We start from the raw sequence: 13,603 nt of genomic DNA, 5'->3' as shown, positions 1-13,603 counted from the left end.
AACAGAATTGGAGTATTGAATATGCCCCCAAGTCTTACTGGGCTTTTGGTTGATTAGCTTGTGTTCATGTCAAGCACCACAGTCCCCCTGGCTGTACCATGACCCTTTCCACAGTTGTATAATACACATTGTTGATTGCATAAAATGTTCCAACCTATTCCTGGGCAACCATGAAAGCTTGCCGACATGTCAACCACACAGGGACAGATATTATATACGTCTCTGAAACGTATTGTACTTTTCTATAAAGGTTATGCACGTACTTGTTAAAAGCACTTGAATGTTCAAGGTATCCACAGAATGCAGCAGTTTATTCAAAACAACGGATCTGTTATTCTATTCCCTTCTTACTGTAGATCTTGAGCCCCCGCGGTGCACTTGCCCCTCACGTCTGACAATGCTGACGACCTTCATCGCCGTCTTCATCATTCTTTTCATCTTCTTCGCCATTTTAGGTAACCTCACTGACAATGCAGTGCTTGGCATAGTAGACCCGGGCTGTGTCTGAAAACGTCACGAGCATTTTTCACTCAACTCCTCTCAAAGCTCGTTGGGGGAGGAGGTCCCTTGCATCCTCTCCTCCAATAAGCTTTGAGAAAGCAAGGATTTTATGGCTAGTAACATTTACAGACACAATGTCATATCTTATTATATTTACAGTCATTTAGCAGACACTCTTATCCAGACCGACTTACAGGCACAATTAGGGTTACATTGACAGATTTTACAGGTGCAATAAGGGCACATCGATTGTTTTTTCTCCTAGTCAGGTCAGGGATTCAAACCAGCAACCTTTCAGTTGTATAATATAATACACATTGTTGATTGCATAAATGTTCCAACCTATTCCTGGGCAACCATGAAAGCTTGCAGACAAGCAGACAGACGCTCTTAACTGCTAGGCTACCTGCCGCCCAAGACAAGATGCATTTGACAGTAAAAAAAAGGATGCAAGCGTTCAACAAACACCCATTTTACCATGTCCTCGCTCACTCTCCTTCGCATCTTGTTTGTCTCCTCCTCAGTCAAGTTCCTGTGTTTCCCACCCAACCTGACAGACATTGTGCAGCCATGTGGCGTTAAAGGGAACTGCAGTGTCTCAATGCCAGTCCTGCTGCCCAAGCAACCCATCAACCAGACAGGTAACGCCAGTGCAGGTAATGCCATCCCATCCACTGATACATCAGAATTGTATAGGTCTTCTTGGTACATTCAAATGCACAAGCAATCTGTAGACAACTGGCCAAATGACTGGCTATCACACAATGACAATAAGTAACTGATCCCACAAGTCAATATTGTACAAACTGAACAATGTCTTGCATAACCGAATAACGTGTTCAGGTTAGGTCTGTGTTGACAGTTCATTTGGTGAAGCACCCCTCCCCTATCCCACTCTGCCTCAGGTTGTCTAGGTCCAGTTGGTGCTGGTCGGAAGGCTTGGAGGATTGTTGGGGGGATGTTAGCAGAGGACAAGTGGGGCTGGCAGAGCAGTTTACACTGGAGAGGGAAACATGTGTGCGGGGGAGCCATCGTCACCCCACGTTGGATCATTACTGCAGCCCACTGCTTCATCCAGTAAGGGGGAGGGAAAGAGAACAAATGCTTTATCTATTTATTTATTTTCATTACGGTGTTCAAATTATGACATCCTCAACAACTCCTTTTGACTCTGAGGCTGTCTTAATATGGAAACTGTACTTATTACATTAGATAATATGTGCCTTCTATTTCCCTGCATTCTCCATAACTCAGGTACAACATGTTGCAGGAGTCAGAGTGGCAGGTGGTTGTGGACACGCTCAGTTTGACGGACACATCAGCGGGCCAACGCTACAGAGCACTGCAGATCCTCTATCACCCCAGCTTCTCCAGAAACAACAACGACTATGACCTGGGGCTACTGCGCACTGTGGCTGACATAGACATGGGAGGTGAGAAGAATTAATGATGAAAGATGTTCAGCGGAGGTTATATGGCTATATGTATGGTTGCTCCTATTCTGATTTCACCTGTTCCTGTTTGGCATTTGTCATGTTCATGGTTTCTCTCAAGCATGAAATCTAACTGACAACTTAACACTATGTCAACACAAAAAGAATATCAGTTGGTAGAGCATGGTGCTTGCAAAACTAAGATGGTGGGTTCGATTTTTTATATTAAATGTGAAATAAGTAGAATGAAGTAGAATGTGAAAATACTACCTCACAGAATCGCTTTTGATTTAACCACTGATTCACTGGGTACATGTGAGCTTATAGTCAGTGCAGTACAGTCAATGTGCTGCACAAAATGGAGAAAACTGTCAGAAACTGAGTGAAATGGGGAGGTACTATTTGAACTTGTTTAATAAGGAACCAGTTTTCCGTTGCAAAAAGTTTTGCTACGGTGTGTCCTAATGAACATGACCCTGGTGTTGGGTTATGTGTTGCTTTAGGTGGGGTTCGACCAGTATGTATGCCCAGTCCTAGAGAGTCCTTCCTTCCTGGTGCCCCCTGTTGGGTCACTGGCTGGGGCTTCACTAAAGAAGGGGGTGAGTCACGTTCACAAATATTCCCACACCACTACCTTATGATTTTCGATTCAACTGATTGGATGATCACTCTAATTTATTCTGCCTTACTTGTCTTCCATTTTTCCCACTTTTTCTATAATCACATCAAATTGCCTGACATTTGTCACAGAATGAAGACAATGTTCCCTTCCATCCCATAATCTCATTCAATAACCTGACAATTGTCTCTTCATTCTCTTTCCATTAATACACTCCTATTTGTATAATCTCTCCTTCTTCATCTCTCTCATCTGTCTTTAACCCTCCTTTCTCTACTCCACCTGTCTGTCTGTCTGCCTCTCTCTCTCTCTCTCTCTCTCTTTCTCTCTCTGTCTCTCAAGGCTCTGTATCATCTGAGCTACGACAGGCTCAGGTGCAAGTGATAGCCCAGTCCACGTGTTCCCGCCCGAATGTCTACGGCTCCTACCTCACTCCCAGGATGCTTTGTGCTGGCACCATGGAGGGAGGGGTGGACTCATGCCAGGTACACACACACACACGCACACAAGCACACACACGCACACCAAGAACTGCAAAACAAAATACTCAAAATACTGAGGAATCTGTTTATTCCATAGGGAAGAAAGGCCTCTCTGTTACTCCAGATGTCAATGGCTATACTCAGCTGGCCTATGCTCTCCACATATAAAAATAGTTCCCTGTCTAGAAAGCAGATCCACTTAGCTGGCACCAAATAGGCCTATACTGTATATGGCATATTTTTATGTGTTCTATCATATAAATAGAAGAAAAGAATTACACACATCATACAAGAGAACTAACATCACAGTGCACGCAACGCACCAATATGCATAGACAAAATATCATATTGATATGTGTACAAAACATTAGGAACACCTGCTCTTTCCATGATATAGACTGACCAGGTGAATCCAGATGAAAGCTATGATCCCATATTGATGTCACTTGTTAAATCAACTTCAATCAGTGTAGATGAAGGGGAAGAGACAGGTTAAAGAAGGATTTTTAAGCCTTGAGACAATTGAGACATGGATTGTGTATGTGTGACATTCAGAGGGTGAATGGGCAAGACAAAAGATTGCATTGCCTTTGAATGGGGTATGGTAGTAGATGCCAGGCGCACCGGTTTGAGTGTGAAGAACTGCAACGCTGCTGGGTTTTTCACGCTCAACAGTTTCCTGTGTGTCAAAAAGAAAGGAGGACCAAGGCACTCTTCATATAATTAATTAAAATGCCTTTATTAGTATGGCATGTTCAATAGAAACAAAGTTTTTTTTAAACTGACGCGTTTCGGCAGCATGGCCTTCGTCAGGGAGTACCCTTCGTACTCCCTGACGAAGGCCATGCAGCCGAAACACGTCGGTTTAAAAAAAACGTTGTTTCTATTGAACATGCCATACTAATAAAGGCATTTTAATTAATTATATGAAGAGTGCCTTGGTCCTCCTTTCTTTTTGACACACAGGAAACTGTTGAGCGTGAAAAACCCAGCAGCGTTGCAGTTCTTCACACTCAAACCGGTGCGCCTGGCATCTACTACCATACCCCATTCAAAGGCAATGCAATCTTTTACCAAAGAGCACCTTCTATCTACCAAAATGCACTATAGTGTACCTTAGTAGCGCTTCCCTTACTCCTCTTTCTACTAGTTTCCTGTGTGTATCAAGAATGGTCCACCACCCAAAGGACATCCAGCCAACATGACACAACTGTGGGAAGCATTGGAGTCAACATGGGACAGCATCCCTGTGGAACAATTTCGACACCTTGTAGAGTCCACGTCCAGACAAAATTAGGCTTTCTGAGGGCAAAATGGGGAGGGGGGGGTGTATGCATGCAGGCATTAATTCATATGTGGTCTTCTCTGGTTGTAAGGGAGACAGTGGAGGCCCACTGGTGTGTGAGACAGGGAAGGGGGACTGGAGGCTGGCTGGGATAGTGAGCTGGGGAGATGGCTGTGGTCGGCCCAACAAACCAGGAGTCTACACCAGAGTCACCCAGCTGCTCCCCTGGATGTACAAATACGTAGAGGTACATAGTTACAGTAGATGCACCAGCCACACAGAACTGGGTCAGTGCTTCTCTGAATGTGAAAATGCACCACTCCATGTCATCATTTTGACTCTTTTACAGATGGACACATTTGAAGAATCTGGAACCCCAACAACAATGAATTATACCTCTGACAGCTAGATTTTATTAGCAGTAATGCGACCACTTACATTTATGCAAAATATTAAAGTATTATGTATTTTTGCTTGGCATTCAATATTTGTAATTTTATTGAAAGCACATTCTCATTCAAACCATTATGGTTAATTACTCATAATAATGCATGGATTGTTGGATTCAACTGGGACTGGGTTTGTTTCCTTTCTGGAGTTGCTGACAATAGTCACGAAGGGCAGAAAGCAGTGCCAAATAACTTGTTATATAAATACACCCATGTGCACTGTCATAGTGACACACTGAACTCTGACTAACCCTGACCCTAAAACAAAGCAAAAAAAGAAATGTCCTCTCACTGTCAACTGTGTTTATTTTCAGCAAACTTTACTTGTGTAAATATTTGTATGAACATAACAATATTCAACAAATGAGACATAAACTGAACAAGTACCACAGACATGTGACTAACAGAAATGGTATAATGTGTCCCTGAACAAAGGGGGGGGGGGTCAAAATCAAAAGTAACAGTCAGTATCTGGTGTGGCCACCAGCTGCATTAAGTACTGCAGTGCATCTCCTCTTCATGGACTGCACCAGATTTGCCAGTTCTTGCTGGGAGATGTTACCCCACTCTTCCACCAAGGCACTTTCAAGTTCCCGGACATTTCTGGGGGGAATGGCCCTAGTCCTCACCCTCCGATCCAACAGGTCCCAGACGTGCTCAATGGGATTGAGATCTGGGCTCTTCGCTGGCCATGGCAGAACACTGACATTCCTGTCTTGCAGAAAATCACGCACAGAACGAGCAGTATGGCTGGTGGCATTGTCATACTGGATTGTCATGTCAGGATGAGCCTGCAGGAAGGGTACCACATGATGGAGGAGGAGGTCTTCCCTGTAACGCACAGCGTTGAGATTGCCTGCAATGACAACAAGCTCAGTCCGATGATGCTGTGACACACTGCCCCAGACCATGACGGACCCTCCATATCGATGCCGCTCCAGAGTTCATGCAGATGAGCAGGGACCCTGGGCATCTTTCTTTTGGTGTTTTTCAGAGTCAGTAGAAAGGCCTCTTTAGTGTCCTAAATTTTCATAACTGTGACCTTAATTGCCTACAGTCTGTAAGCTGTTAGTGTCTTAACGACGTTCTACTGGTGCATGTTCATTAATTGTTTATGGTTCATTGAACAAGCATGGGAAACAGTGTTTACAATGAAGATATGTGAAGTTATTTGGATTTTTACGAATTATCTTTGAAAGACAGTGTCCTGAAAAAGGGACGTTTCTTTTTTTGCTGAGTTTGTGTGTGTGTGTGTGTGTGTGCGCGCGTTGAAGTGTTGACATCTTGCACATGTCCACTGCTCTTGTTTAGTTCTTGGAGATTCGCAAGGAGTAGGCTCCCTTATCAGATTTTTTTGGACTTCCTGGCTACATGCACAATAAGTCAATATAGCTACAACATTTGTGCCTACCATGCAAATTTTGTTTTAGGCTATAGCCAAATATACTGCAAAGACAGCGGACCACTACAAAGGATTGGGACACAACAAACTCGTCGGCTTTTAGTTCTGGGATTTCTACCCTGCCCGTCGCAGTGTCAGTTAAATCACCGTGGAGAAAAAATGTGTTCAATTGTAAACCGACTGAAACCTGCTCTGGCCTACACGCTGTGCCTCCAAACAACCGGGCACTTGCGTAAAGTTCCAGCCCACATGGGCCCGGGCTTACGCACCAGCAAGCAGCCTCTGGAATCAGTCATCATACGACCTTACTGCGCCAGGATGGAGTTGGGAAAAGGGCCTTTCTTCCGGCAGGTGAGTTAGCCACTGCAATAATGTATATATTTTTTGCTTTGGGCCAACGTTTGGCAAGTTATAGGCTGAAGTTTCAATTGGGCGCCGACTTTTTGGAAGCACAGTGAAAATAGGAATACTTTTTTTTCACTGCATGTAAACAAGTATTTTGCAATAGGTCAACATGAGAATTCATAAAAATGTGTCTTGGTTCACAAAATTAGGGGGAACGTATTTTCCAGACATCCTTAGTTGTTTTATTGTTTTCAAACAATTGTACAACAATGTAGAAAGCTAGCGGAACTGTAGCAGTAGAGGGGGCGTATTCAAATGGAAATGTTTACACTTTCTGGCAAAAAAAAACCCACTTAAGATTTGTAATAACTCAAATCTAAACAAACCAAACTAGGTAACCATTACATTATAACAATAGCACGCCATCTTCATGCTTGTGTGACACTTGATATTCTGGAATTACCCTGATTGTCTATGCGATTAAAATCCACCCCACTCTATGTCAAAACGGAAATAAGTGTTATCTGAGTTTTTCGGGGGCGAATGACACTGTCTACCGGTGTCCTAGCTAGCTAGTTAGCTACCGGTGTCTGCTGTGTACCGGAGCGTCGTTCACTCCCGCTTACGAACACCTGCCGTCGTTAGCAGAACTGCGGGAAACCAGTGCCCGACACGCGGGGGCGAAATACACGGTCTACCGGTGTGCTAGCTACCTCTCCCACCGGCTGTGTACCGGAGTCCTAGCTTGTTAGTGTCCTAAACGTCTACTGAACAACTATCCTCGTTAACAGAAATGTGGGAGAGCAGGGGCGAAGGACACTGTCTACTGTTGTCCTAGCAAGCTACGGTTGTTACTCCCGCCTCTTCTTCTGTGGTGTTTATCTGCGCTTGGCATCCAACTTTATGCTGCATTACCGCCACCTACTGTACATGAGCGCCTTCGTAAGGGAGTCCTAGTTTAAAAATTGACCAATAGAAGGATAAATGGGGGTTCCTGTAGATGCAGGAATGCCCACATGCAGCACTGCCTCCAATTGCTGGCCGCAATTGCACCCTTCTCTTGTATGAAAATCCACCTTGACAGTGACACTTGACACAGAAAATAGCAAACCACTTATCACCATAAAAGACCACACCCCAAATGTTATCATCCATGACTAATATACAGGCAGGATGTGCGTTATGCAATAGCATACTGTACTGCCCCCTCACCTTTTATAACCTGTCGTTACTCACTCACTTGTCCTTGCTTGTTCCAACCTTTACAGCTGTTTGAGTCAGTGAGCAGCACCTACACCTATCTACTGGCTGATACAGAGAGCAGGGAGGCGGTCCTCATTGATCCAGTACTGGAGACAGTGGACAGGGATCTGAAACTCACAGAGGAACTGGGTTTCAACCTGAAAGTGGCAGGTAACTTGGATGTCTCTAAAACATGGACAAACACACAAGCATGCGCTCGCTAACACGTCCACACACATATAGACATGCACAGACTGACTCACTCACTTACACACTAACTCACTCCTCACACACACACACACACACACACACACACACACACACACACACACACACACACACACACACACACACACACACACACACACACACACACACTGATCCTACATCCATTTTGATCTCCTTGTTTATAGTATTCTTGTTAAAAACTTCTCACGAGTCACCAACCCTGATCCGGTAGCACCCCCCCCCCCCCCACTGAGTAGCATAGCTAGCATAGCGTCACAAGTAACTTGTAGCATCTAAATATCATTAAATCACAAGTCCAAGACACCAGATGAAAGATACAGGTCTTGTGAATAAAGCCACCATTTCAGATTTTTAAAATGTTTTACAGGGAAGACACAATATGTAAATCTATTAGCTAACCACGTTAGCAAAGGACACGATTTTTTTACTCCCAATAGTTTTTTCCTGCGTCAGTAGCTATCACTAATTCGACTAAATAAAAATATATATAGCCACTAACCAAGAAACAACTTCATAAGATGACAGTCTGATAACATATTTATGGTATAGCATAGTTTTTTTTTGGAAAAATTTGCATTTTTCAGGTATAAATCACAGTTCTACATTGCAGCTGCAATCTGAAATAGTGCTGACCCAGCCAGAACAATTACAGAGACCAACGTCATATAACGAATTACTCATCTTAAAACATTTCAGAAAAATACACAGCGTACAGATATTGAAAGCCCAACATCTGGTGAATCCAAACAATATTTCAGATTTATTAAATGTTTTATAACGAAAACAAAATGTAGCGCTAAATTAGCATAGCTATACCAGGCAGATTCGGCTAGGCGCCCACGGCCAGTTCACATGCACAACAGATATGATATAACATCGTAAATTGGGTCTTACTATGGCTGATCTTTCATCAGAATGTTGATCAAAGTGTCCTTTGTCAAGATGAGTCGTTGGTTCCGTTCAGAATTGTTCCTTTCCCACTCCATTTAGCACAGGTACTGGTCGAGTGGCACGGATCTCTCAAACGTAAATAAAATCAGACAACGGAACACCACAAAACTCCCGAAAAAATTCAAATAATCTGATTAAACTATATTGAAAAAACATACATTACGATGATATGGTCACATGTATCAAACAAAATTCGACACGGAGATTTCATCCATAACGCCAGCAAAACAGTACACAATCGCAGCTCCAACTCGTGCGAATCAGAAAACCGGAAGTTGTCGGTCACGCCAAAGAAATAGGTCTTATTTCACGTCAGTACCAGATAAACAAAGAATTTCTCCTCTGACGTCCTCTTGACACCCAGAGGAAGGCGAATGAAGTGTGTTTCTGGTCATAGGGGTCATGACCATATATAGGCAGAGCGTTGAAGCGAGCATAGACTTCTTGCATTCTACTTCTTGGTCAGGGAAAGTGCTGTCAAATGACTTGTGTATCACTCAGAGACAAAATTGAAACGGTTTTAGAAACTAGAGATTGTTTTCTTTCCAATGGTATTATTTATATGCATATAGTAAGAGCAATAATTGAATAAGAGGCAGTTTAATCTGTAGGGCAAATTATGCTAATGGGAAAATAGCACCCCCTGTATTCTCAAGAAGTTAATGATGACATACAACTCACACTACCCTGTTCCACCCCCCCCCCCCCCCCCCCCCGATTAGTGAACACTCACTGCCATGCAGACCACATCACAGGCACGGGACAGCTGAAGAACAGGCTGTTTGGGATGAAGAGTGCCATCTCCAAGCACAGCGGGGCCAGTGCAGACATTCTGCTATCAGAGGGAGATAAGATCAGCTTTGGCAAACATGTGAGGACAGACCTACCTACAGCCATATAGCTATAGAGAATACAGTATGGGTCTGGACCTACCCCAATTTGTGGTCACCCAAAATCACTGGTCCTGGAAAGTCATAGGTTTACAGGGTTTTGGTTCAACTGAGTACGAGTGCTGGGCTGAAACAAAAGCCGACACATCATGTACTGTTACTCTCCAGGATCAGGGTTGTTGACGACTGCTCTAAATGCTTCGGCTTTATTCACCTTCATCTCTCCTTCACACCCCCTTTCTTCTCTTTACTTCCCCTCACTTGTTTTCTGAAATCCCTCTTACTGCCTCTCTCGTCCCTCAGTATCTGACGGTGAGGGAGACTCCAGGGCACACAGACGGCTGTGTGACGTTGGTGACAGAGGACCAGAGCATGGCTTTCACTGGGGACACACTGCTAATCAGGGGCTGTGGAAGGACAGACTTCCAGCAGGGTAACCTTTTCCACACTACATAGCTAAACCGAGCAGAACCAAGACAAATTGTACTGTAATGCATTGGCCGGGCATCCACCAGGCTGAATCCATGCTGGACATGACAAAGTGAAAATAAAGTATCTAAGCCAACACAGTACTATAGTGTGACTCACGTCATATTCTCTCTGATTTTTGGCCTCTGTGGTGATATATCTAGCCATGGAGATATTATCAGGGTATGTCACAGTCTTTCATCCCTATACACTATTGTTTCCCAATTCTTTGGTCAGGACTTATTTTAAACAATGCATGAAAAGTTTGTGGATCATTGCCTCACCCACACTTGTTGCATTGATTTTGTAGTTATGCTTAGTGGACACAAGGTGGCAGTATTGTAACCTTTTTTCAGTGTAGTCTGATCACAAATAGTCATTGTACTACTTGCCTACTCCTGGGTTATGTTCAATAGGGCAAGCAACAGTAAAAGTTTTGGAACAGAAAAACGTGAATGAGTGTTTCTTATCGGACAAGTCCAGGTAGTCACTCCCTGTTTCAGTCCGTTTGTTTGGGGTCCAATGAAAACAACCCTGATCTGTTTGTTTCTCTACTTCCCAGGCTGCTCTAGGAGGCTCTATGAATCAGTCCACCAGAAGATCTTTACATTACCTCCTCAGTGTCTCGTCTTCCCTGCACATGACTACAAAGGTTGACAAGACATCCTCTTTATGCAATGTGTTTGTATTCCACTATAATGTGTATATCCTTGTGTATTCCCTGACCCCCTTTCCTTGCAAGATTTCCTTTTTTACATCTATGCTCTTGGGGATAGCCTCACCAACTATTTTGTACAAGCATACCCAGAAGGCTTGTATACTCTCACAATGCTATGACTATCCTTTCCATAGACTTTACGAAGTTAACTTGTCCGGTGTACTGTACCACCACTCTTCACCATTTGTCTACTTTAATTTTCAACTCTGTGTTCTCTTCTGAGTCATTCCTAAGCCAGATCAGACTGTGTGTTCTACAGTTGAGTGTAGTCATTGAATCATCATTGTGTTGTATTGCTAACAGGTCTGTTAACCCTGTGCTGCAGGTCAGACGGCCTCCACCGTGGGCGAGGAGAGCAGGTTTAACCCCCGCCTGACTAAGAGCGTGGAAGAGTTTGTGGATATCATGACCAACCTGAACCTCCCCAAGCCTGCTAAGATAGGTATCTCAGACAGTCCACCCTCTGCAGCGATTCTATTACAATAGAAACTGTTGTTGTGTATGATATAATACTATTCTATTACTATAGGGCCTATTATTATCTAGATTATATGTAACTTTTCTATTACAATAGAGTTATTATCAGTGGTCTTTCACCTCACTTAAACCTCATCATGGGAAAGAGCATGACAAAGCTATTCGTGACAAAATTGCAATATGTTACACGTACTGTTTTTTTTTCAAAACTGTCCTTTGCGCATCGATTTGATTACTTGTTAGTGTAAGCTCTTCTCAATTCACTGATAGAAACAAGATGTTGATTTTTTTATTTCTCTCTCTGCCAGATATTGCGGTGCCTGCAAACCTGGTGTGTGGACTCCATGAGGTTTGAATGTCAAATCGATTTTTAGGATTTCACTTTAAGCACTATTGGGAGGAAGAGGGAAATTTATTTTCACCCGGCTACAACTTAATGTTTTAAATGCAATATTTTGTATCTAAGAAGTAACCAGAACTAAAGTTTGTCAAAAATGTAAGAATGTATATATTTTATTTCTAATATGAACATAAATTCATGATTTATGATTTGGTGGGTGTACAGATACTGAAATTGTATAGTAAAAGATGCATTAAAATACTTGATCATAAAACATACCCATGTACATTGTGACATTTCTAATACAATCTCCTGGAATAATGTGAACAGTAAAATGACCTAGTTTTATATTAAATAAAGATTGTTCAACTGTAAATGTCTGAATGAACTCTTTCTTTGACTACACCTGTATAAATTGCAGAGTTGAAGTGTAACTTATGGAAAATGCTCTGATCGAAGGTTCCATTCATGGTTTAGTATTTATGAATGCTGGACTGACACAATTGAGCTCTTCCACATGGCCTTTCCAGCATCCCCTAGCCAAGGCAATACACATGCACGCACACACTGTACAAACACATACTGTACACACACACAGTACTCTGACTGTTGCCAGCCATGGCCTTTTTGCATACCAGGAATACCTAACTCCTCTATTTGCATTTGAAATCACTATGGGCCAAGTTTCCAATGCAAGAGTCCTAAACTCGTCATTGCCGTGCCTTTGTGTGCTTGTTTCTCTATCTGACTTCTATCTACCGCTTTATTTATCCGGTATCATCCTGTTATTCTCTCACCCTCTTTATATAGTACCATATTGTAATGTTCTGAACACATCACCATAATCGGTTTAGCCTTAGGATTCCTCTTAGCTGTGTATCTAGCATAGTAGCATACTACATTAATTTTTGTCCCGCGGCCCATTGACTAGTCTCTACCTGGGAGACAGGTTTGGGGAGATGGGAGTGTCTGGCTCTGACTCAACCATGTCTCTGTCTCTGAAACCTGCCTGATCATTTCATAATCATGGTGTACTGTGAGCTAATACATCTCAAAGGTTCTATACCCTTCTGTATGTAAGTATTTGAGGATGGTTACTTGAGCAGTTCATGCCTTTGATGCTGTGACAAAAGTGACAGCTTGGTTTGGACTGCATTGAAAGACACCTGACACACCCATGTGTGAAATGACAAATGTTTGGTTTCTACTGTAACCTTTGGATGGAAATAGAGATGATGTATTCAAAGTGAAAAAAAAGAAAGAACTAGAAGTCTGAAGAAAAGATTACATTGTGTTGTTGTCACATACATGTTCTCACCACTTCATCTGCCAGCTGTCCATCACCGCTAGAGACAAACAGAACATCCACATTAGGCAACTCTTCTCTTGTATACCTACTGACAGACACGCCTGCATTCATTGTTTTAAAATGCACAGGGTGTGACCAGTGTTGCCATCACACCTAAGCTATGTTTTATTGTTTTGTTTTCAACTTTTTTTATATAAGCAAAAACATACACAGACAAAAACAATTGGCAGTGTTTCGCCTGTGGAAAAAAATACCTATTCTTTGACTTTGTTGTGCTTTTTTTCAAGTCCGCAGCTGTTCTTTCACCCAGTCTGTACCCTGCCTCTTCCATCTGCTCTCTCTTTTATCCCTTTCACTCTATCTTTGCCCACTCACTCACGCACTACTACCCACCCTGACTGCAGGCATTCTCTCTCACCCTGTCCACATGCCCTTGTTTAGGG

At 42.9% G+C, this 13,603-nt stretch overlaps 2 protein-coding genes across 2 annotated transcripts; both read left to right on the top strand.

Annotated features, from left to right (window-relative positions):
- The first annotated feature begins 1,411 nt into the window (after nt 1-1,411).
- Nucleotides 1,412-5,020, top strand: LOC139564329 (transmembrane protease serine 6). Its single transcript, XM_071383782.1, has 6 exons — nt 1,412-1,578; nt 1,756-1,934; nt 2,438-2,533; nt 2,896-3,038; nt 4,412-4,567; nt 4,670-5,020. Exons 1-6 carry the CDS (start codon nt 1,460-1,462, stop codon nt 4,727-4,729), a joined length of 753 nt encoding a protein of 250 aa, XP_071239883.1. The 5' UTR covers nt 1,412-1,459; the 3' UTR covers nt 4,730-5,020.
- An 827-nt stretch (nt 5,021-5,847) lies between these two features.
- LOC139564328 (persulfide dioxygenase ETHE1, mitochondrial-like) lies at nt 5,848-12,227 on the top strand. The gene is made up of 7 exons (XM_071383781.1): nt 5,848-6,522; nt 7,785-7,929; nt 9,681-9,829; nt 10,152-10,281; nt 10,879-10,968; nt 11,360-11,476; nt 11,820-12,227. The coding sequence occupies exons 1-7, from the start codon at nt 6,331-6,333 to the stop codon at nt 11,864-11,866; spliced, it is 870 nt and encodes a 289-aa protein (XP_071239882.1). The 5' UTR covers nt 5,848-6,330; the 3' UTR covers nt 11,867-12,227.
- The last annotated feature ends 1,376 nt before the right edge of the window (nt 12,228-13,603 follow it).

This window comes from Salvelinus alpinus, chromosome 35 (genome assembly GCF_045679555.1).
Source record: "Salvelinus alpinus chromosome 35, SLU_Salpinus.1, whole genome shotgun sequence".
Taxonomy (NCBI): Eukaryota; Metazoa; Chordata; class Actinopteri; order Salmoniformes; family Salmonidae; genus Salvelinus; species Salvelinus alpinus.
The sequence above is the reverse complement of the archived record's forward strand: the minus strand, read 5'-3'. Positions and strand labels throughout refer to the sequence as shown.

What these genes read in the sequence shown, in the direction of transcription:
- LOC139564329 (XM_071383782.1), top strand. Translation starts at nt 1,460, where the DNA reads ATGTTAGCAGAGGACAAGTGGGGCTGGCAGAGCAGTTTACACTGGAGA. An exon ending in GGGCTTCACTAAAGAAGGGG is followed by an intron (nt 2,534 to 2,895) that starts GTGAGTCACGTT and finishes CTGTCTCTCAAG; the next exon opens with GCTCTGTATCATCTGAGCTA. An exon ending in GGATGTACAAATACGTAGAG is followed by an intron (nt 4,568 to 4,669) that starts GTACATAGTTAC and finishes ACTCTTTTACAG; the next exon opens with ATGGACACATTTGAAGAATC.
- LOC139564328 (XM_071383781.1), top strand. Translation starts at nt 6,331, where the DNA reads ATGTGTTCAATTGTAAACCGACTGAAACCTGCTCTGGCCTACACGCTG. An exon ending in AAGGGCCTTTCTTCCGGCAG is followed by an intron (nt 6,523 to 7,784) that starts GTGAGTTAGCCA and finishes CAACCTTTACAG; the next exon opens with CTGTTTGAGTCAGTGAGCAG. An exon ending in AGATCAGCTTTGGCAAACAT is followed by an intron (nt 9,830 to 10,151) that starts GTGAGGACAGAC and finishes CTCGTCCCTCAG; the next exon opens with TATCTGACGGTGAGGGAGAC.